This window comes from Arvicanthis niloticus, chromosome 2 (genome assembly GCF_011762505.2).
Source record: "Arvicanthis niloticus isolate mArvNil1 chromosome 2, mArvNil1.pat.X, whole genome shotgun sequence".
Taxonomy (NCBI): domain Eukaryota; kingdom Metazoa; phylum Chordata; class Mammalia; order Rodentia; family Muridae; genus Arvicanthis; species Arvicanthis niloticus.
Genome location: NC_047659.1, coordinates 65,154,716 through 65,179,446, shown reverse-complemented (window position 1 = coordinate 65,179,446; position 24,731 = coordinate 65,154,716). Strand labels below are relative to the sequence as shown.

The window sequence follows — 24,731 nt, the reverse complement described above, 5'->3', positions numbered from 1 at the left end:
ACTGACAAAGGTTTACTCTGTGGCCCAAGTGGCCAATACTTTAAACTTCTAAGTGCTGGGATTGCATGCTTGTACCAACATACTTGGCACAATTATATTGCATTTTTAAAACCTAAGAATGTTAAAAAAAATCCTAATTAATTGATCTACTTTCTTTCTACTCTATTTTTGATCCATAATTATATGTGAAAAGCCAAATAGGTCCGCTTTGCCTGTAGAAGAAACTGGTAGGAAGCAGAACATGAGGAAGAACTAAGCATTCTACTTTATATCCTAACCGTGGGGAGTGGAGGGAGCCCTGAATGAAGGAGTTGCTGAATCAATGTGTGCTGCTAACATGGTCTGTATCGGGCTGGGGAGATGGCTCAGTGGTGAACAGCACTGACTGCTCTTCCAGAGGATATGAATTCAAATCCCAGCAACCACATGGTGGCTCACAACCATCCGTAATGAGATCTGATGCTCTCGTATGGGATTTCTGAAAACAGCTACAGTGTACTTATATATAATTAAAAAAAAAAGAAAAAAAGAAAAAAAAAAAGGCTGGAGTGAGCAGGAGAAGGGAAGAGGGGAAACAACAACAACAAGAAAAAAACCCCACCACTACCACAACAACAAAAACGATGGTCTGTATCAAGGACCCTAGCCTCAGTCCTAAGGGAATGGCAATGCCTTCTCTGTGTGAGATACAGAGGAAAGTGGCAAACCCTTCCTCAGGGATCCAAGAGTGGCTAATTCATGGTGTCTATAGAAATGTCCTCCATAGCTCCCCAACAACCATGTTCATTGGCCCTACAGAGACTGCTCCTATAAAGATTAGCTAAACCTATGTCCGTTATCCAGTCATAAAACCGGCCTCCTTGTTTATCTATATGCAACAACCCCGCCTCTCTGTTCAATTCTATATAAATATGTTGAGTTTCTGGGGTGCTGAGATTTCCCCATCTCAAAGTTCAGGCCACATGATCCCAGCTTTTCTGTAGTTCTATTTCTGTCTATTCTTCATTCCTTCTCCACTCCAGCTGTGCTAGATAAGATACCTAACAGATAACATTCAATGCAAAACGTCAACAACTGGCTCCATGAATCATGGATAATTCTACCAAGTGGACACAGGTCTCACTGGAACATCAGCATTGATTCTGACTTGAGAACCTTGGTGGGATGATAGATCTAAGAGAAACTCCAGTTCTGCAGAAATGTCTTACCGAAATCATGTTGCCAATGATACAGCTATACAACTTGATGATTTCATCCTTGTCCAACTTCTCATCTGCCATGTGTGTGCTGTAGATGAGTCTTAGCTGCATGAATGTTGCTATTAGAAACTGATCAATATGGCCAGACATAGCTTCAGCTTTGTCTTCCTGCCTCAGGACCTCATCAATCTGATAAGAAAAATTCCAAGCTGTAGTTTCCAAGTTTTATGAGTGGCAGAAAAAACATTATAAAACACATATCTATAGGAGAATTCATTAGCAAAGCACTTATTTTACCTAAAAAAATATTAAGTTTACAAATAACTATCCTTAGGAATTCAATCACCACATCCACATCCACACACACACACACACACACACACACACACCCACAAACACACCCCCACACACACACTTTTATATATTTACTGAGCAAGATAGTATTAAATGAATTAGCCAGAGATTCTATTCTAAGAACCATACTATCTAGTTCAGAGAATAATCTCTATGCTTGAATGTTCAATTCATTAAAAAGAAAATTTTTTTAGACAATGTTACTACTAAACCTTCAATTAAAAAAAAAAAACAAGAGTAGTGGAACATACCTATAATCTTAGTACTTTGAAGGCTGAGGAAGCAGGAGGATTTTACATTTGAGTTCAGCTTAGGCTACACAGCCAAGTTTCAGGATAACCTGGGCTACAAAGTGAGAACCTGCCTTCAAACAAACAAAAACAACAGCAGCAACAACAAAAGCCCTAAACAATCTTATCTATATGTATATAGTTTGATTGATTCATTCATATATATGAATGATTGAGGAGCTCAGTGGTAGAGCATGTCCTGCATGTCCTATTTAGTTTAAGGCCCTGGGGTTTGATTCACAGTGCTGTCAAAATTTAAAAAGACAAATAATCTCAACAACAAAAAGTAACAAGCAAAAGATCTTCACTTAGCAGATGAGGCTCAGAAAGCTCAGATTATTTACTCAGTCTAAACTAAAAACTCAATTTGCTCATGTCCAGTGTTTTTCCTGGCTTAGTACTTGTTTGTAGTGATGGTAAAATGTTCTACAGGAAAATATTTATCTCTTATACATTAATATAAAAGGCCTTGTGTATTCTAGGCATATTAAACAGATTTATTCGGTAATGTACTTTTCCGCATCTAGCTTGCTTATTTTGTTTTTTGAGTCAGGGCCTCACTATTTTAGCCCTGGCTTCCTGGAACCCACTATGTAGACCCTGAACTCAGACAGATCTGCCTGCCTGTGCCTCTGAGTGTTAGGATTAAAGGCATGAACCTCCTTACTCTGATTGGCATCTAGCTTTCTAATTCAGTGGAAAATTTTGAAAATCTCTAAAGTCAAAAGAACAACTCTATTTGGGAAAGCAGAACAATGCTAGAGAGATATCTGGCTCTGCTATTAAGAGAGCACTTGCTGTTCTTGCAGAGACCTAGAATTTGGTTCCCAACCTTATCATGGAACCTTACAACCGTCTTTAACTCCTGTTCCAAGGAATCTAATGCTCTCTTCTGGATTCTGTAGGAATCAACTGGGTCACACATATGCTGTGCATACATGCATGCAAAATACTCATACAAAAACAAAATCTTATACCAGTTTCTCAACCTTCCCAATGCTATGACACTTTAATACAGTTCTTCATGTAGTGGTGACCTCCAACCATAAAATTATTTTGTTGCTACTTCATAACTAATTTAGCTGTTATAAATCATAATATAAATATCTGATCTGTAGGATATCTGATATATGGGGATTGACCACAGGTTGAGAACCATTGACTTAAAACAAACAAACATCATAACAGCTTATGCATTTACCAAAATTTTTAACCACTCCTTTACTGAGACTTTCCAGTGTTTATAGTTTAGTACACTACAATAAACAAAAACTTTGAGAGTATATATATATTTATACACACAGACACACAGACACACAGACATACACACCCATCCTTCTATACTTGCATTTTTATGTCTAAGAGAGATAACATTCTCATTTCTTAAGAGGATGCATACTATTTGTTTCTGCAGAGACTCAGGGCTAAATAGTGAGGCCCTGACTCAAAAAACAAAGAAAGCAAGATAGATGCAGAGACTGAACTTAGGCCTTGCACATTCTAAGCATGCAATATATATGGATGAGCCACACTTCTAGTCTTCATAGCACTTTAAAAATGCACTGATGTGATTGGCATGGTGGCACATGCCTTAAGTACCAATACTCAGGTGGCAGAGGCATTCAGATGGCTGAGTTCAAGGCCAGCCTGGTCCACATGGCATTTCAGATCAGCCAGTGACCTTGTCTCAAAAAAACAAAGATGTAGTAACAACTCATGTCTTAATCCCCCTGCACCAATGCCCACTGCTACACCCTGTCTCTCTCCCCCCCCCCCCCCCCCCCAATTCTCTGTGTAACAGCAGCCCTGGCTGACTCTCACACTGTAGACCAGGCTGTCATAGAACTCACAGAGATCCACCTGCCTCCTGAATGCTAGGATTAAAGGTATATGCCACCACTATGCCTGTTTTCTTTCTTGTTGTTATTTTCCTTCTTTGATTAGACAGTCTCATGCAAACTTGACATGTAGCAAAGAATAACCCTGGAGTTCTGATCCTCCTGCCTTCTGAGTGCTAGGATTACAGGCATACACCACCAGGGTCAGCTTATACAGAACAGAGAATAAACATGTCTCCCCTCTGTTACTCTGAGACACCAGCATTCTTATTATGAAGTAAAGATTGTCATAGGGCCCACTTGATAGAATAACTAACTCTCAGGTGTTGTTCTCACTTCTGTACATGTGCTGTAACTCTCTCAGCTTCTCAAATTTTAGACTGTTGTAATTTTGAATAGAAATACACTTAATTTGCCAGGCAGTGGTAGCACATGCCTTTAATCCCAGCACTTGTAAGTTTGAGGCCAGCCTGATCTATAGAGTAAGTCAGAGGACAGCAAAGGCTACATGGAGGCCCTGTTTCAAAAAATAAGCAAACAAACAAACAAACAGGGCTGGAGAGATGGCTCAGTTTAACTCCCAGCAACTCTCAACAATGACATTGTGACTCACAACCATCTATACTAGGATATGATGCCCTCTTTTGGTAAGAAATATACTTATGTACTAGGTAACTGACATCTAATTCTCAATCACATAAACATTATATATACCTTTATACATATATATGGTTGTCTTTCTTTTGAGACAGGGTTTCTTTGTGTGTCCTCCTGGATGTCCTGGAATTCAGACTGTAAACCAGTCTGGCCTCGAACTAAAAGAGATCCGCCTGCCTCTGCCTTACTAGTGCTGAGATTAAAGTTGTATGACACTACTGCCCAGTGAACAGTGTATTTTAAATATCATTCTCTAACACTTCATTATTCTTTTATGTAAATGTCTTGAATATATACTGCTATATTTATTTTCTAACATCACTGTTGACGATAGTTTAAAAAATTAATTTTGAGGTTTTTTTATTTGAAAGAATGCTACAAATTAAATGACTGAGTGAATGTTTAGCAACAACTTAAAAGGTAGAGTTTCCCCAATATGGATGACTTGCCTTAATAACCAATGAAGTTTCTCCACGACTATGGAAAATCAGCCTAAAACAGGATGGAGTCCGGGTGTTTAGAGTACACTTGATGGAATCATGCCAAGTTCATTTTGTTTTGCTATGTTTGTAGCTCCACTCTCTAATTGTAAGAAATATGACTCCCATTTTCTTTGTAAATTTTGTTTTCTTTTTTCTTTTTTTTTTTTTAGTCAACCAGTCTATAATGTATACAACCAATCTCCTATTTCTGCCTCCAGCTCTTCTCCATTTTGATGTTCCTTTTTCTGGTTTGGATGATTCCTCATTCTGAGCCATTTTGCATGCTACTCACTTTGCTTGGGGCCTTAACACCACTACAGGGTGCCCCCTGCATACACATCCTTTTCTTGGGAACTGATGCTCAACTACATGTCAGTGTTCTTTTATGAACACTTTCCTTGTAATCTACTGGACTTTTATCTCTTGGCTCTGAGCTAACGTGGTTCTTTACTAACAACCACTGTCATCACAGCAAATAAAAACCTAGCGCTTCCCTACTTATATACATTTAAAACTGAACTGTTAGGGAAGGAAGCAGAAAATGGTTAAAAACAAATCGCTTCTGGGGAATGAATAAAATGGCTCACAAATAAGAACACTGGCTGTTCTTCCAGAGGACCTGGGTTTGATTCCTGGCACCCATATGGTAGTTCACAATTGTCTGTAACTCTAGTTCTAGGGGATTTGATACAAATGATAACTGAGTGAGTGGTCCCCGTGTCCTTTTCTTAAAAATCAGGATAATACTGGATACTGACTACATGCTTCATTACTGTTGTTACACTAGTACATAATCCATTATTCTTATTAGTTTCTCCATAGATCAATGAAGTCACTATTGTGGGAAGTATTCCCATTACCTGTGTCAGAGCTTGGATACTTGTGTTGATGTCACCACTGGCTACTTGGGAGATAATGAAATTGATTGTGGATGCTGTATTACTGTGCATGTCATCAAAATGTGGAGATACAGCCCGGATCCTAGACAACAGATAAAAAGGAAAAATTCACTATGAATTACAAGTCATTTTAATGAGAATTATGCAATTCTCTACTAGATCAGGTTTTATTAAAGATGTCACTATTAGGTAGTAATCAACTCTAGGAATTTTCAACGGCATACTTCCATAGTGGGCTCTTTTCAGGTATGCACTTTAATGATCACGAGCTCTTTGTATTTAAATGAAAAGGCTGAACTTACTTAGGTTCAGGAATAAGGACGGGTTCAAAAATGTCATCAAGTTTGTGCTGGACAAGCTCTGGCATTTCACAGCGGACTGTACCATTATCATTTTCAATCTCATCTAAATCCAGCTGGAATTCTCGGCGAACCATCTGGGCTGCTTCAGGGTGCCCACTCATGCTCCGAGCTTGACTAAAGGAAGCAAAAAGAGGCTCCTGAACTAAAAGGGATTTCTTAACACAAGGATAATATTAGCACTGCTAGTTGCCTCAAAGCTTCAAGACGATGTTCAACTTCTGGTTTCAGCCCCTCTGAAGGATCTGATTTAAGTTCATGAGTGTAGAAAAGTGACTGAAGTAACAACACTGGTTCAAGATTATCCTAAGAGAGAGCAGGCAACTTAAATTTGTGCTTAGATAATTAGTTAAGTGTATTATCTCTAATTTTCAAAAAGTCTTGCCAAAAATCTTGAACTTCTATTCCACTTGGAGCAGAAAATACTTATATAGACTGAAAATCCACTACTATCAGCCAAAGTATTAATAACAGTGTAAACTGGATGTTCTCTACTCTTTCTGTGAAATTAACCAGTGTTTAAGTTCTGATCAAAGGCATCTTAGGCAGTTTTTTAGTACATTTTATACTTTGAAAAAAGTCACTTTTGATAGGACTAGGCCAGTATTATATAGTTATGCAAAATTTCAAAATTCAAATTGGTTAAAATTGGGATGCACACATCTCATTAGCCTTATCTTAGGAACAGGAAACTGGGTCTGCAGTGGTGGTGTACCCTTTAATTCCAGCACTCTGGGAAGCAGAGACAGCTGAAACTCTATGAATTCAAGGGTAGCCTAGTCTACATGGTGAGCTCCAAGACAGCTAGTACTATGAGACTCTGTTTCAAAAAACCCAAAACGATAACAACAAAAAAAAACAAAAACAGGAACTTGAGTACAACCAAATATAAAGACTTTCATGGGAGGCCTGATTTATGGCCTCTGCTGCCCTGTTGTAAGAGCTGGTCACTCTCCAGAGGGGATGGAACCATGTCAGAAGTTAGAAAGATATAAGAGCCCTGCTAATGAGAAATTAGCAGGCAGTACTTACATCCTATAAGTGCGATACATAATTCTGTCCACGGAAAAGCAGTGAAAGAAGGCACAAGACCATTTAGAAGTGGTTTTGAGACAAAGACAATGAAGAATGAAAGATTAAACATTTGGTCATAAGACATTACCCTAGACACTCTGTCATGCATGATAATGACAAAAACTCAAGATTATGTTACAGACAAGCTCTTAGCACACAAAGCTAAATCCATAGATGTGCTAGCAGATAACTATCTATATTCACATACTTAAGTTTGGATGACATGTCCTCAGATGGCCCCTTGCGTAGCATGTTGGCATTAGAGTTTATGTTCTGTGTGCGCTGAGGTTTCTCTTCAGCCTGTTTCACAGGTACAGCAGAGGGTCTCTTTGCTGACCGCTTAATCCTCTCCTCAAGCATGCTCATGTCCTTCTCAGAAAGCTGTAAAAATTCAAACTATTAGCACACCCATTTACTAAAATACAAATCCTACTTGGAGACTAATAATCCAGAATTATCCACTGCAAGCCTGGTAAGGTGGTACATACTTTTAATCCCAGTATTGGAAGGCAAAGGTAGACAGGTTTCTCTGAGTTCAAGGACAACTGGTCTACAAATCAGTCTGACTACAAATGGAATTCTAGGACAGCCAAGGTTGTTATAGCTGTTATACAGAGAAACCCTATCTTAAAAAATTACCCATCCCAGCTTAAAAGAAGCCAGGCAGTGGTAGCACACACCTTTGATCCTAGTTCTTGGGAGGCAAAGGTAGGTGGATCTCTGAGTGAGTTCCACTTGACAGTCCAGTGCTACACAAATCCAATCTTTAAAAAACGAAATTAACTCTCTCTCTCTCTCTCTCCCTCCCTCCCTCCCTTTATTTTCACATAGAAAAGAAAATAAGACGCTATTATGATACATCACATTTACTTTAACATTTCTATATTAGAGGCTGGACAGATGGCTCTATATTAAAAAGTATGTGTTACTCTTACAAAGGACTTAGGTTCAGTTACCAGCATCCACATGGTGCCCCATAATCATGTAACTCTAGTTTCTGTCTATTTTTGTTATTTGAGACAAGGTTTCTCTGTAGCTCTGGTTATCCTGGAACTCAGAGATCCTTTGCCCTCTGAGTGCTGGAATTAAAAGTGTGTATGCCACCACTACCTTTAAAAAAAAAAAAAAAAAAAAAAAAAGACATGGCTTCTCTGTGTAATAGCCCTGGGTGTCCTGGAACTCAAAGAGGTCTTCCTGCCTCTGTCTCCTGAGTGCACCACTGGGTCCAGCTATAACTCCAGTTCTAGAGGTTCCATGACTAATTCTAGCCTCTGTGGACACCAGGCACACATGTGGTACACATATGCATATATGTACATGCATCCAAAACACTCATATAAAAAATCTTAAAAACAAAGGAAGCCAACCTACTACATTATTTCTAAAAAGTGCTTCTTTCATTTATTTGGGTGTGTGTGTGTGTGTGTGTGTGTGTGTGTGCATGCATGTTGTGTGTATGTGTTCATATAAGCACTACAATACTCATATAAAAGTTATAGGAGAACTTGTGGGAGTTGATTCTTTCCTTTAAACATGTGGTTCCAGGGATGAAACTTGATTCAGGCTTGATTGCAAAACAACTTTATCACTGAATTATCTTGCTAGCTTTTATATCATTATATTATTAAGTCAACTACCATTAATATTTGCACAGCTATAATAACAACCTATGAAAGAAAAGGATACAAAAGTAATAACTAATATTAATAACTATAATCAAAAAGCTAAAAATAGCATCTGATGATTGTTCAGTTGCTTGCCTAGTATGTACAAAACCTTGGTTTGACACAACATCATATAAAACTGGACATAGTTGCACATACTAGGAATTCTAGCACTCAGGATGTAGGGGTAAAATCAGAAATGTTTAAAGTCTTAGGCTAAGCATGGTGGCTCACGACTTTAACCCTAGTACTAACGAGTTGGGGGTGGGAGAAGAGGAGGATCTCTGTGAGTTTTAGGCCAAAATAGCCAGCTCAAGAATTACCACAAAGAAGAGACCCTGCCTCAAAATAAATAAATACATAAATGAAAGAATAAATAAACAAACAAATACACAAATGAATTTCAAGATACTGGCTGAGCGGTGGTGGCGCACACCTTTAATGCCAGCACTTAGGAGGCAGAGGCAGGTGGATTTCTGAGTTTGAGGTCAGCCTGGTCTACAGAGTGAGTTCCAGGACAGTCAGGGCTACACAGAGAAACCCTGTCTTGAAAAACCAAAAAAGAAGAAAAGGTAAAAAAATTAATGAAGTTTCTTTTGTTTTGTTGTTACTATGAGCACCATTTTTCACTTTTGGTCATCTGATAAAACAAAGTCTACATGCTTTACGTTCTTCTTTACTGGTGACAGTATTTTATTGGAGAATGGAAATATAATTTAAGTACAGTGCATTAAAATGGTGCTATTATAACTTTACCAGAGTGAAGAACTGAGGAAGAGGGACAATAATGACTGGCTCACAAGGAAGCAAGGAATCAAAGGGCAGAACTAAAGAACTAATGTGCCTGGAAAAGTATCACATGGCTGAAGTTTGAACTTTGTATCCAACAATGTTCCCAAAAGGGTACTAATAACCAAATTCACCAAGAACCATAGAGCAGATTGCCATGAAGTATTTAAAATCCAGACTAACTCAGATTTCTTGATTCAAAAAAAGCTCTCATATCTTAAGTAAGCAGCTGTAAGTTAAAAAAAAATTCTAGTTAAACACAGCAAAGAGGTCCAACATCAATGAAAATACCTGAAATACATACCTGGATCTCTTGAAGGTTAAGCTTAATACCCAATGAAACTCCAGCAGAGTTGAGATGGCAGGAGACCCAATAACCAAGAAACCTTGGAATTCTTTTCAAAATAATACTGACAAGGCATACAGAGAAATATCACTTACATTTCCAATCAGTTTGAACACCTGGTCTCCATGCACATTGTACACGGTTACAATGGTGTTGAGGGCAGCATTCCGTACAGCGTTGTCTCGGTCTCCTATGTGAATAGCTATCTCCTTTAAGGCTTTTCCTGGGGTTGGCTGACAAACATTCATACCATAGGACTCAATTAAGCAACCTAGCTCTTCCAGGCATTCTATTGGGGAAGAAAGAACATATTAATGAAACCCCAAAACATGATATAGAAGCTTTTGCAACTTTTCTTTGGCACACAGGAAATGCCAAATCTTATTCTGGGTCTTTTTAGATTTTTCTTTCTTTTACACTGTCATATATGAAACAATGGTGTTATAAGTGTTCATGACAGGATATGCCTGTGAGTCAGATGGCCCCTGTGCACTTGATTTTGTCACCAGGGTGGTACTGAGTGGTACCTGTATCACCTGATACTATGGCTCCACCAGTGTGCAACTCATCACTCTCACAGTTTGAATAAGAAAACTGGAATCAACTACAGACACTGAAGAAATTTCACTGCTCATTTATAAATGACTTGTTGAGACTCACTTGTGCAAAGACTTGCACCTTAACTTCAATTTTAGAGGTTGTGTGGGGTGGGTTGAGACATATGGCTCAGTATAGAGAATTTATGGGGCTCTGAGCTCAGCTCTCAGCAACTCTAGAAAAACAGATGGACACATATTGATGCTTTGCTTTACCTGCTCTCTGCTTAGAGTTTTTGGACTTGGTCCCTTCCATGATGAAGGGGAACATTTTGCTGGCTGGGTAGACAAGGCACATCCGGTTCAAGATAGCACGGACATCTTTACGAATGACATCCTTTGGTTCTCCAACCTGGTCAACAAGAAATAACAGAGACCCTTTTCTGAGTGCAATGGTTACTTCATACATTACTGTATCTTGAAAGGATCTTGAGAGTGAATGAAAGGAGATCCCATCATGCCATAAATGAGACAATAAAAGTGTAAGAACCAAGGTTAGCTTAGAACTCAAGTAGCCTCCCAGGATGAGAACACATTACCTTGAGGATCAGATAGGGGATAAAGGAGGATGCTTCATTCTCAGTAAGATGATACTCTTCTTCACTCAGCAGTGTGAAGAGCAATTTTAAATATTCCAGTGCTTTCATTAGGACGCTTGTATTGGTGTCGAAAAACCGGAGGGTAAGCCATTTTAAGATAAGATCTAAGCAACTGATGACACCGTCTTTTTCACTTTCCAAGTGCTTAAAATAAAAGTAAAAACCCCACAGGTAAGACTATATATAAATTTAAATTTCTACTAGGCATATATTTCTTAAATTGTAATAGTGCCCAAAAGAAAATGTAAGATTTTTAAACCTTCACCAGGATCCCCAAAATACACCATCATTTATTCTATCAAATGAAACAGCTCTACAGAGAACACTGTCTATTCCACGTCTTCCTCAAAGTATTCAAAGTTGTGACCGATTCTCAGCATTCCATATTTTCATATTCCTGTGACAGATATTTATCTCTTTGAAGACTTACATCAACCATGACAGCCAGGGCTTTATTGTGATGCTGAAAATCTGAGTGAAACATTTCATCTTGTAACCATTTAGCCACACAGCTAGACATCTGAGTCTTCAGCTGTTCAATGTACTCATCACGTGGGGTAGTAAAATTCCACTTTAGCACCTGAGGGGGGAAAATAGAAAGGCACTGAGGGCAGGCAGTTAAACTGAAGCAAAGTTGAGAGTCACTGTACAGTTGAAAGACCCGACGCAATGTGGTATCTTTGTACTCCTGTTCTTCATTATCTTTTCTTTTCTTTCATTTTTTTTTTTGGAGACAGGTACTATTTAGTACTCACTGGTCTGAATATGGCGAGCAGACTGGCCTTGAATTCATAGTAATCTTCCTGTCTTAGCCTGCTCGGTCCATTGTTTGTTTGTTTGTTTGTTTTTTAAATAAGTTTTCTTTTCTTTTACTCTTCATTTTTGTGTAGGGGTGTTTTGATTGCATGTATAAGCTTGCATACTACATTCATGCCTGGTGCCTTTGAAGGCTAGAAGAAGGTACTGAACTCTTTGGAGCTAGATTTACAGCCACAGTTGTGAACCACCATGTAGATACTAGGAATCAAATCCTAGTGCTCTGTATGAGCAGCCAGTGTTCTTAATTGCTGAGCCACCTTTCTTGCTTGTTTCTTACATTTTTTGAGACAGTGTATTGCTCTGTAGAACAGGCTGGACTCAAAGTTGAGCTTCTGCTGGTTAAGCCTCCCAAATGCTGGGGCTGTAAGCATGTACCATCCTGCTTGGCTCTAAGTACTTTTTAGTTAAATAAGATTCATTAGTAATTCATTATGAACACAAAATATAGCTCAAGGTATTACACTTGTATTACACTTCTGAAATCCTATAAGAAAACAATTTTGAGCAAATATTAATATAAAAAATAAATGTTGATGACCATTTATTTATTTATTTTTAATCCTAGCACCATGGAAGCAGTCAGGGCTATATAGTAAAATGTGTCACTAAAAATAATGAAAACAAACAAACAAAAAAGCATATAAATGCTATACTTGTGTAACATGGTAAACACTGTTGGCATAATTTTTTAGAGGAAAAACATACTAAATTAAAAACACAGTACCATTTTAGGAATTTAGCAGATACAATTACTTATGTGCATAAAGACCTATATTTAAATGTACTTTTAAAAAACCTGTTTTAAATTTTTTTTTTTTTTTTCGAGACAGGGTTTCTCTGTGTAGCCCCGGCTGTCCTGGAACTCACTCTGTAGACCAGGCTGGCCTCGAACTCAGAAATCCGCCTGCCTCTGCCTCCCAAGTGCTGGGATTAAAGGCTTGCGCCACCACTGCCTGGCTAAAATTTTTAAGATTATATGTCTGTGTATCTGTGTGTGGGTGTGTGTAGGTATCGATGGACCTAGAGTTACGTGAGTCTGTGATCCACCTGACATGCTGCTGGAAATCAAACTTAGGGCCTGTGCAAGAGCAATATGTGCTCTTAAACTACTAAGCTGTCTCTTTAGACTCTGAAACATGTTTGTGACAGCACAATTTGTAATTCTATGACTATAATATTGTGATTTGACTAGAAGTAATCAAAATATGTATGTGTAAGGTGCAAGTGTGTATTTGCAAACAAATGTATATCCCTGCAAATAAGTAATTTGTTTTGTTTTTGAGACAGAGTATATGTAGACCTGGTGGTCCAGGAACTAACTTATGTAGACTAGGCTGGTCTAGAACGGAAAGATCTGCCTGATGGGATTAAAAGAGGAGGGAGTCAAGATCAAAATACACTGCATAAAAAAATTCAAAGAACTAATAAAAACAAACAAACAAACAAACAATTTTAAGAAAAATCTGTTTAGGGCCACAATGACTCAGTGGTGCTTGCCTTCAGTTCAATGTCTGGAACTTTTATGTATAAAAGAAAGAAATGACTCCCACAAGTTGCATAGCAATGCATACCTTTAATATCAGCACTCAGGAGGCAGAGGCAGGTAGATTTCTCTGAGTTCAAGGCCAACCTGATCTACACAGTGAGTTATAGAATAAGCCAGAGCTATACAGAAAGACCCTGTCTCAAACAAACAAACAAACAAAGAAAACCAAATAAAGAAACAAAGGAAAGTGATTTTAAAATTTCTGCCATGCTGACTGGGTGTGGTGGTAGAGGACAGATAAACAGATGTAGCCTGATATACTTAGCTAGTTGTAGGCCAGCCAGGGCTACAGAGTCTCAAAATAAAAAATACTGTGCTCAGAATGAAACCCAGGTCACAGTCATTCTGGCCAAATGCTTTGACCACTACAAAACAACTATATTAGCTACCTATATGGTTATATTTTGTGTATTATAAGGATTAAAATCGTAGCCCACTAATATGTCCAACTGATGATAATCAATGAATACTATGTTTGTATGTTTAAAAAATAGTAAAGGACTGTTAAATCATCTTCCTATTTAGAGAAGACAGCAGCAGTTAAGTCCATTCTTTAACTCTCTTTTCAAGAATTACTTTTCCTTGTCTAGCATGGTAGTACACACCTTTAATCCCAGCACTCAGGAGGTAGAGGCAGGAGGATCTCCTAGCCAGGGCAATAGAAACCTTGGGAAGAAAAAAGGAAAAAAAAGAACAAACAAACAAACAAACACCATCACAAACCAAAACTATAATAACAACAAAGAAGAATTACTTTTCTTCTAAAGTAATCCCAGAGAAAGAATAAAATAATTTATAAAGGAAGAGACTCAATTATCAGCTACAACTTAAATTTCAAACTAAATACTCAAACTACAAATTTTTTCTTTGAGATAGGGTCTTGCTAAGTAACTTTAAGATGGTCTTAAAATTTGTAATTTTGCTGCTTCATATTCTTCAGTGTTGGGATTATAGACATGTGCTAACAAGTCCATATTGAAAAAACAACAACAAAAAAAATCCCAACAACTTTTTAAATTTTTTAAAAGATAGCATCTCACTATATTTCCCTGGAGGGACTGCTATGCAGACCAGGCTGGCCTCAAACTCAAGAGGCCTGCGTTCAAATTAATAGACACCTGCTTGCCTCTGTTGGGATTAAAGACTTATGCCACTACTTTTAGTCCAAAAAACTTTTCCGACTAACAAAAACAAGCAAAAACTCCCAAAGATTCACGTTCTTACCTTTAATCCTTTCTCATCTCTCATCCTTTGCTCCTTTCCATTTGGAACAATAATAAAAATAGGCCCAGACTTGTCGTCATCTTCCTTTAAGGTGGTTTTGCTTGGCACTTTCTTCCCTTGTGCACTCTACAACCAGAGTTAAGAGAATATTGATTAGTTAGGCCAATTCTGATGAATACATGCTACTGCCTAGCAAACGAGCATCAGTCTGAGAATCACTGTTCAGAGACCTGCTATGCAGACCAGATTGAACCTGACCACCTCAGCCTCTTTTGATTTTGATTACATATGTTTATCATAAATGCTTTAAAAGCCGGGCGGTGGTGGCGCACGCCTTTAATCCCAGCACTTGGGAGGCAGAGGCAGGCGGATTTCTGAGTTCGAGGCCAGCCTGGTCTACAGAGTGAGTTCCAGGACAGCCCAGGCTACACAGAGAAACCCTGTCTCGAAAAAACCAAAATAAGAAAAAAAAAAAAATGCTTTAAAATAATATCACATGACTTTCTATTGGTCATTGAGCAAAAAAAGGCATATACATATGTATATACATACATACATATGTAAATGAATTGTTATTAACTCCAAATAGTCTAGGTCACAGACAGTTTTTATTGGGTAGTTTTCTTCCTTGAAATCCTTAATACTATTTTTTTTTTCCAAGATACAGATTCTTTGTGTAGCCTGGCTGTCCTGGAACTAGCCTGTAGACCAGCCTGGCCTCTAACTCAGAGATCTGCCTGCCTCTGCCTTCTGAGTGCTGGGATTAAAGTAAAGGTGTGGGCCACCACTGACAGGCTTTTCAATGCTATTTATATATTTCATATCAATGCCATCTGAATGAATAGCACTTATACAGTTCATATCACTTAGTTGAAAAAGCTCTATTTTAATCTATATATCTTTATTATATCTCTACCATAGTGTAATTAAGGTATCAAATGTTTATAAAGAAACTTGCTATAAACATTTTAAATATTTAGTTTTAAAAAATAGCTAAAATATTTTTATTAGATGGAAGAAAAATGAAGAATAGTACATATGCTTAAGGTGAAAGTTGAATCTTATTATTGAAGTCATGCAGCAAAAACTACATTTTCTAGCTGCCCAGAATTTCTTTCTAAATGCGGTATCATTCAGTCAAAATAAGTATGAGCTCATTTATATGAAAGTGCTTTGCAAGGGGGTTGGAGAGATGGCTCAGCAGTTAAGAGATCTGACTACTCTTCCAGAGGTCCTGAGTTCAAATCCCAGCAGCCTCATGGTGGCTCACAACCATCTGTAATAGGATCTGACGCCCTTTTCTGGTGTGTCTGAAGACAGCTACAGTGTACTCATATAAATAAAATAAATCTTTTTTTTTTTTAAAGTGCTTTGCAAACTTCTTAAAAAATATGGAATTAATAATAGAGTAAAAAATACTTCAAAACACTTTTAATCAAAATATTTAAAAAAAATTTGGTGACTTCAGGTTCAGGACAAGAAGAGACAGGAAAGAACAACCTCACGATATAGTTTTGAAGATAATTAACCCATCAAGTAACTCACAGAATTAAGAGCATATTCATAAGGAAGAAGAAAGGGTAAGTATAATCTCCTTCCTTCTTTCCTTCACATGCACAGATACACACACACGATCTCATTCTGTACATTATGAAGCTCAAGCTGGTTGGAAACTCAGTAGGTAGTACAGGAAGACTTTGAACAACTGACAGTCCTCAGGCATGTTTGGAGTACTGAGATTATAGCATGAGCCAAAGTCCAGTTAATAATGACAGTATTTAGAAGAACACCTAGAAACACCAACTCTATGATGAGTATACAATAATAAATATGTTGAACAATCAAATTCCTAGTCACTTATACTCAGCTACTGACATAGGCTGTTTTCACTTAGATTTGCTATGAGAATTGCTTGTTTATTGTTAGATTTACTATAGTTCCTTAATTTTCCCTTTGTAAGTACTAAACAATAAGCAGTCTAAATACAAAGACTAGTTCTGTACGTTGATGCAGAAACTGATGGTAATTCTGTTATGATTCCAACATATAATCAAATAAAACCATTGCCTAGGGAGTACTAAAATGGAACATGTGGATATATTTAAGTCATGCAACTCCACATGGGTACTGAAATGACTGGTGGTTCAAGCCCCACTAGTGTAGAGACAAAAGGTATTGCTGTTTAGACTAACCAGAGTAGGGCTGGAGTATGGCTCAGCAATTAAGATCATTGACTGATCTTTCCAGACCCTGGTTGGGTCTCAATACCCACATGGTAGCTTACAGATTTCTGTGGTTCCCATTTCAGGGGACATCCTTTTCAGAACTTGACTAGCAATGCATACATGTAGTACATAAACACACATACAAGCAAAAAACCCATACAGAAAATAAGTCAATTTTTAAGACCCAATTTTTATTATTTTTATTTTTTTAAAGATTAATTTTATCTGTATGAGTGTTTTGTTTGCATGTATTTATGTGCATGTGCACCATGTGCATCTGGTACCAGTGGACATCAGTAGAGGGCACTGGATCCCTGGGATGGGAGCTACAGATGGTTATGAGCCAACATGTGAGTGCTGGAAATTGAAGTCAGGTTCTTTGCATCAGTGGCAAGTGCTCTGAACGGTTGATCCAATAATCCAGTTCTTCAGCCTCCAATAAATGTAAAACAAAACAACAAAAAACAAAAAAACCCCAACCACTTGGAGTATCTTTATGCCTGATGACCTAATTGAGCCATGTGAAGGAAGGTGATTATCTTCAAATACAGACCATTCTAAAGTGTTGATTTTCCCAGAGCTGACAGTGCAAAAAAAAAGACTGCTTTTTTTCCCTTTATTTTTGAGACACAATCTCACAATGTAGACCAGGCTAGCCTCAAACTTGCAGAGATCTAACTCTGTGTACCCAGTGCTAGGATTAAATGTGTTTGCTACCATATTATAGACAACTATTCTTTTCATGAGGAAAAATATTCAAGATCTCCATGACAGCATCTTGTGGAACAGAATGACTGTTTTGGGATCTGAATAATAACACGCTTTGTGTCTCACCATGTAAGTTTTATCTTGTGTAGGAAAAAATGAAACCAATCAAACAAACAAAAGACACAGAAACCTCAATGACTACTTAATTTGCTATTATCAAGAGCAGTAATATTCTCTCATACGTCTATGACCTTTTCTAACTGAGTGACTCAGTGTATAAATTAAGACAAAAGAACTACATAAATATGCAGTATTAACATACCTTTGCTTTGGAAGAAACTCCTGGAGCTTTAGCCTTTTTCAGATCAGGCTTAGCTTCTACGGTGCTGGAAACAGAATCTTCAACAGGTGCTTGGGGGGTGGGGGGAGGACATATACTGTGTTAAATTAATATAATTTATCCTAGATACAGTAAACACATAATGATGATAAAAAAGACTTCTGTAGTCTTAATTTTTTCAATATACAAGGCATTTAAAGATTTTTTTCCCCCCTAGTCTTCTTTTCTCTTCAAGTTTCTCTTTAAAGTCTGGGTAGAGTGGCACATGCCTACTGTTCTACCACTTAGGTAGAGCCAGGGAAAGTGCTACCAGTTGGAATATATGAGCTACAAATAAGAGGAGGGAATAGGGGATCAAAACAAATAATGTATGGGAAAATATAAAGAAACTTACTTTATAAGCTAATTAATTTAATTAATTAACAAAAGCAAATAAACAACATAAGACTGAGTACTCTGCAGTGGTGAGTAAAGTTATTCTAGAAGCCACAAGATATTAACCTAAAAATAAAACAAACAGGTAATTGGCATTGTTCTTGTTACCCACAACAGCCAGATGGCTGAAAACCCCTTACTATTCAGATACAAAAAAATATAAAGACATCAAGCTGAAAGTGAGCTAGAAGTTTCCTATTCAGTAGTTAAGGGCATTAGCTGCTCTTTCTGAGGTCCTGAGTTCAATTCCCAACAACTACATGGTGGCTCACAACCATTTTTAATGTGATCTGATGTCCTCTTCTGGCGTGCAGCCATAAATATGCAAATAGAGCACTCATATACATAAAATAAAATTGAAAGTCAATAAGATATCAAATAAATATTCTCTATTATATGTGTGTGTATCTTTTAAACGATTTCCTTGTTCTAGCACTTTGCTCTGTCCTTTCTATTTCTAAAGAATAAATTACTCTAGTTTAACTAGCAATATTTTCTTTGTATTCTAATGTGCATTTCATTTCATGAAATATATCCTCATTTATCATCCTGGCACAAATAAAGCGTTGAATTGTATAGTATCGGGCATTCACTTTTCATATCAGAAAAAGACATTTTGCTAGGTATGGCAGACACCTTCAGTCCCAGCACTGACAAGAGGTAGGCAGATCTATGAGTTCTAGGTCAGCCTGATCTACATACTGAGTTTTAGGACAGTCAAGGGTTACATATAGATTCAAAGAAATTTAAAAGCTAGGCAGTGATGGTGTATGCCTTTAATCCCAGCATTAAGGAAGCAGAAGACAGTAAATCTCTGAAACAAATAATTAAAAAAAAAAGGAAAAAATTTCAAATAAGTTTTGAAACAAAAAGTCTTTTTAAGCATGTTACAAAATTAGTTCATAGTCTGTCTCTAGTTTAACAATATTTAAACGGCAATTTCAAAATTATTTTATAAATAACAGGCAACAGTACTTTTTGCCACATTAATACTTCTTTAAAGGTAGGGGCTGTCATTGAAATTAACTTCTAAATAAGATTCCAATAAATATTAAATCTGAGAATACACTTGGATACAAGTGTTGGATAATGTAAAAAATTTCTAACTTCATAGCAAGTTCTATACCATTAATCAGACGAAAATTGCTTTGATAAAGGAAGAAGTCTAGAAATCAAGTGGCTATAGACTGTATATTATCAACACCCCTCCCTCCCCACCCCCACCCAAGACAGGGTCTCACTATGTAGCTCTGGCTGTCCTAGAACTCATTCTGTAGACCAGGCTGGCCTCACACTCAGAGATCCATCTGCCTCTGCCTCCCAAGTGCTGGGATTAATGGCGTGAGCCACCACTGCCAATAGATCTTTATTTAAAAAATGTAGGGATTCAGATATAGGTCAGTGGTGGGTTAAGAGTTCAGCATGAGCCCTAAGTATTATCAGCGTTATGCAGTCACATGTCATTAAGCAGAATTTCAGACAGGTTCAAGTACTGGCTATTTGACATTGTGAAAACCACTAACCTCCCTGGTTTTATGTTGTTAAAGTACATTAAGCTAGATGTTACCAACTCCTCTTCTAACTAGAATGTCCAATGATAGAAAATAGCTGTAGAAACCTTAAAAACAGCATGGAATAATTCTTGAATGCAGTATTTGAATTACTACATCTTTGTGGCATAAAAAATAAATAATGAACATATCTTTAGTACATACTGTGACATGAGTACTTGGCAAATGTTTGGAGAAAGAGGTGAGGAAATAAAATGAAAAGGTTATCAGGCTGGCTGTAATGTGAGTTCCTTCAGGTCACTGTCAAAGTCATTACCTGGTATAGGCTGGGCTTTGGCTGGAGCCGACCCTCCCACTGGTTTGGACATTGCCTTAGCAGGTGCAGCAGGCTTGGATGGCATGTTAGCTTTGGCCTTTTCTAGCATGGCCAATACTTGATCTTTAGAAGTTGGCTATAGGAACAAAGCAAATAAAAGTTGACATAAACAACACATTCATACTGCGATTACTACAAGTCTGCTACTAAAAATGCTTGAGCTCCTACTTTTGATTCACCAATGAAGTAAAGGAGGCAGCACAAAGCACAAAAGAAGTAACATACATTATGAAGTCACATTTGAGTAACTACCATTCTAGAAGGTAATAATTTGCACTATTGTACGTCACCAGACTACACTGCTAAAATGGTATTTTGCTTTCATTAGAATTGCAGATTGCATCTCATGGTTGGTGGCATCTTTTGCCTACAATAAATTAATGTTTAGTATTTTCCTAATAACTTCTAACACTATTCACCTAAGAAAATCTAGTACCTTTAGTTTCCCAGTAGCCTTAGCCATTTTTTCATATCCTAAATGCATCATAAAGAATGGCAAAGCATCTTGGGCCTTTTTCCGTACATCTCCATTTCGATCTTCTAGGCAGGAATACAGGTGAGGAACACAAAGGATAAGATCTGTGGGAGTGGAACGAATCGTAGGTAGTTTCTCTGCCAGCCATCCCAGAAGCTGCCAAAAGGAGAGAGAGAGAAAAAAGAAAAAAGACTAGTCAAATACTTTAAGTGAGTAATACTATTATTGATGTCAGGCTTAAGATTTTTTTATTCGTCCCAAACACTGAATTATTTTTTTCTTCAGCATTAGGAATAGAAAGAACCCAGAGTCTGTGCATACAATGCACACATTCTACCACTGGGCTATACTCCCACCCTTGAATTAGATTTTTTAAAAAATTTATTTATTGAAGGTGGATGTTATATGGTTAGAAGATGATTTGTGGAGTCCCTTCTTTACTTCAATTTATGAAAACCAGGGATCAAACTCCAGTCATCAAATTTTGAGGGTAAGCATTCTATTCACTGAGCCATCTTTCTGGTTTTGGTTTTTAGTTTTGTTTCTTTGAGATGGAGGCCCAGGTTGGCTTCTAACTCGTAAGTAGCCAAAGATGATCTTGCATTTCATTTTTATTATTATTTTTTAATTGTGAGACAGTATTTCTACATAGTCGTCCCTGTCCTGAAACTGTGTACACTGACCTCTGCCTCCCTTGCAATGGCATTACAGATGTGGACCACTATACCTTCAACTTTTTTTTTTTAAAGACATGATTTCTCTTTGTAGCCATGGCTGTCCTGAAACTTCCTCTGTAGAAGGTTCTCCCTCCCAAGTGCTGGGATTAAATGCATGCACCACCAATGCCCAGAAATTATGACTATTTTTTACTTAAATAATTCTGATTCTCATGTAATGGTGCTCTATTGTAGTTTTTCTATTTTTTTTTTCTTTTCTTCTTCTTCTTCTTTTCTTTAATAACTCAGATTTCCTCAAGCTGATAGCAATCCTCCTGAATCCTGGTCTGTGTATACCACCATGCTTAATCTTAGATCAATTTTAACATAACATTTCTATGACAAGTAATAATGTTACTCTCAGGAGCTTATTTGCCTAAGAAAAATGTCTATTCATATGTTTTGTCATTTTCAAATTAGGTGTTCTTTTACTGTTCAGAAAATGCTGCTCTTAGGGGTTCCAGGCTGACCTCTTAACTCATAATTTTCTTGCCTCAGACTCTTGAATGTTGGGATTACAAGAATGTATAGCCACACTCAGTTTGCTATTTAGTTATGAATTCTTTCTATATCCTAGATACTAACTCTTTATTGGAGTATACAAATATTTACCCCAATCTCATGACTGCTCTTTGAGTGTCTTGTGCAGAGTAAGGACATTTACAAACATTTTCTGCAGTATAGGAAAACAAGTTGACTTTGCATCTTTCAAACTTAGTGAACTCACTGATTATTCAAGGAAATTATTTGTAGATTTCCTGGTTTTACAGCTATAAAGAGTTAGTTATCTGCATACTGCATATGGGATGGTATTATTACTATTTTTCTTTTTTGGAAACAGACTTTCTCTTTGTATCCCTCCCTGTCCTGGAACTCACTCTGCTGGCTGGCTGGGAACTCAGAGTTTTAAAGGATGTGTGCCACCACATCCAATCTCATGCAGCTAATTCTTAATTACTAACAAGCTAAGAATTTTCATCATGAGTATTATATTTTAACAAATGACTATTTAAAGTCAGTTGACACAATCACATGAATTTTATTCTATTTTCTGTTGGCATAAAGGATTACATTGATTTCTGAATGTTGAACTCTATTTTTATAATCTGACTAAAATCTGATTTTTGCCATTTAAGGGTTCAACAGAACAGAAAACTATATACTATGCAAACACACAAAAAAAGGAATCCATAAAAAGCTTTTTTCTATTTTCTTAAAAGGGAGTTATTTTGTTTCACAGTTTAAGAGAACAGTCACTTATAGTGGAGACGTTATGGCAGAAGGAGCTTGAGACAAATGATCACATTTTATCCTAGCAGATAAAAGTGTTCAGCTCCCTTTCTAAGTTTTACTCAGTCCAGGATTCTTTCTAACTTTTACTCATTCCAGGATTCCAACCTATGGAAGGCTACTGGCTACAGTTAAAAGTCCCCATCTTTAAACTAATGTAGATAATAATGCCCCATAGATGTGCCCAAAGGTTTGACTACTAGAGTGATTCTGGATCCTTGAAGGAGCCAATTTTGTTTTTGCCTGGTAATCAGGAGTCAAATGAAAAAAAAATTCATAATTATAATTAGTTCACAACTCACTCTTTTTTAGGAATGAGAGGAGAAAAAACTAGCTTTCAGAAAAGAGGTGAGACTCTACTCATAGAAAAAAATATAAAAACATATCTAATGGGAGTAAAGTAAAACCTTATTTCTCTAGCCAAATCCTACCTCAAGAACGCTTAATTTCATAATTTCAAATTTAAGTAGCATTTAACCTTTTCTGACTATATCATTCTTAAATTAGGCACTTCTTTAATCCCAGTACTTGGGAAGCACAGGCCAACCTAGTCTACACAGTAAGTTCCAAGACAGGCAGACCTACACAGAGAAACCCTGTCCCCAGAGGGGGAAAATCTTATTTATGTCTTTTGTGCTAAAATTAAATTCAAGACCAGATTACATATTTATGCATGTCTTATAATTGATCATTACTCACTTTCCTAAGGCAGGTTTTAAAGATTAAGGGCTTCTCTGCACTGTTGCTCAAAATTTTGTCTCTCTAGCTTAGCTTCTATTTAATTTTTTAAAAATTATTTATTTTGTGACATTATAATATCATGATTTCTCCCTCTCTTTCCTCCCTCCAAGCCCTCCCATGTTCCTCTCCTTCATGGCATTTTTTTCCATTGGTTATTGTTACACAGACACACACACAGACACACACACAGATACACACACACACATGTTTGCACTTATGTAGAAGAATTTTAATTTATACCATGATTGCTCTCACAAGAGATCACATCCAAAGACCTTCTAGGAATCCCAGGAGATAGAGGCAAGGGATCTCTGAGTTCAAGGCCAGCTTTGGTATAGAGCAAGTTTCAGGTAAAGAGAAGCTTAGGTACAGGAGTTAGGGTACATGCCTTTAATCCCAGCACTCAAGAGATAGAGGCATGCTGATGTCTGCCTATTAGTCAGTTCTGTTCAGCTGTATTCAGGTGAGTCAGCGAGTCAGGCAGTGGAGTTAAGTTCACAGAATTTGGAGGCAGTTTTACCAGGGCAGTTATAGTGAGACAGGTCATAGAGAGAGAAGCAAGACACAGGTGAAGACAGAACGAGCCAGAAAATGAGAAGGAGCCAGAGGATTAGAACATATTGCCAAAGTTAGTATGAGGCCAAGCAGGGCAATTCAGGAGAGGCAGAGAGAGAAAAGCCAGTTTGAGTCAGCCAGCTTGTCGAGGAATTTGAATCAGAACAGCTGAACTGAACCAGGCAACCAGAACTCAGAAAAAACTAAGAAAGGGTGAGCTTATTTAGCAGTAAGTCTTGGACTAAGCAGTAAGTCTCAGAGATGAGGGATAACAGTTAATACAGGCAAATAAAAGTTATAATTACACACATATATAACAATCCCATTTTAAAAAGCAAGCAAACATACATGGCTAGCCTTAAATTTCCTGTGAAGTCAATGATGCCCTCCAACTCCTGATCCTTCTACTTCTATTTCTCAAATGCCAAGCTTAGAAGCATGAGTTACCATGCTCAGTTTTATGAAGTACTGGGTTCCACCTTAGGCTTTGTTTAGACAGACACTAACAACTAAGTTTTGTTCCCAGCCAAAAGTGTTATTGTTAATAAAACAAGAAGTGGATTGAATTTGAGAGGTGAAAGCAGGCGATCATGAGTTCAAGGCCAGCCTCGGCCTCATTTGAGT

At 37.4% G+C, this 24,731-nt stretch overlaps 1 protein-coding gene and 1 non-coding gene across 8 annotated transcripts in view; both read right to left on the bottom strand.

Annotated features, from left to right (window-relative positions):
• Positions 1-24,731, bottom strand: part of Ckap5 (cytoskeleton associated protein 5) — an 88,551-nt gene that overhangs the window by 8,177 nt on the left and 55,643 nt on the right. For 4 of the 7 annotated variants that reach the window (XM_034493950.2, XM_034493951.2, XM_034493953.2 and 1 more), the window contains 13 exons: positions 20,767-20,961; positions 20,271-20,406; positions 17,991-18,079; positions 14,736-14,861; positions 11,577-11,726; positions 11,087-11,290; positions 10,764-10,899; positions 10,047-10,240; positions 7,361-7,533; positions 7,111-7,134; positions 6,022-6,195; positions 5,681-5,801; positions 1,209-1,388 (listed from right to left, as the gene is read on the bottom strand). In XM_034493950.2, coding sequence (XP_034349841.1) covers positions 1,209-1,388; positions 5,681-5,801; positions 6,022-6,195; positions 7,111-7,134; positions 7,361-7,533; positions 10,047-10,240; positions 10,764-10,899; positions 11,087-11,290; positions 11,577-11,726; positions 14,736-14,861; positions 17,991-18,079; positions 20,271-20,406; positions 20,767-20,961 — 1,902 coding nt within the window. The remainder of the gene's footprint in view (positions 1-1,208; positions 1,389-5,680; positions 5,802-6,021; positions 6,196-7,110; positions 7,135-7,360; positions 7,534-10,046; positions 10,241-10,763; positions 10,900-11,086; positions 11,291-11,576; positions 11,727-14,735; positions 14,862-17,990; positions 18,080-20,270; positions 20,407-20,766; positions 20,962-24,731) is intronic. The other 3 variants (XM_034493954.1, XM_034493955.1, XM_034493957.1) reach the window with 1 other exon arrangement.
• LOC117704815 (small nucleolar RNA SNORD67) lies at positions 10,420-10,530 on the bottom strand. The gene has a single exon (XR_004606334.1). It is a non-coding gene; the product is annotated as a small nucleolar RNA SNORD67 (small nucleolar RNA).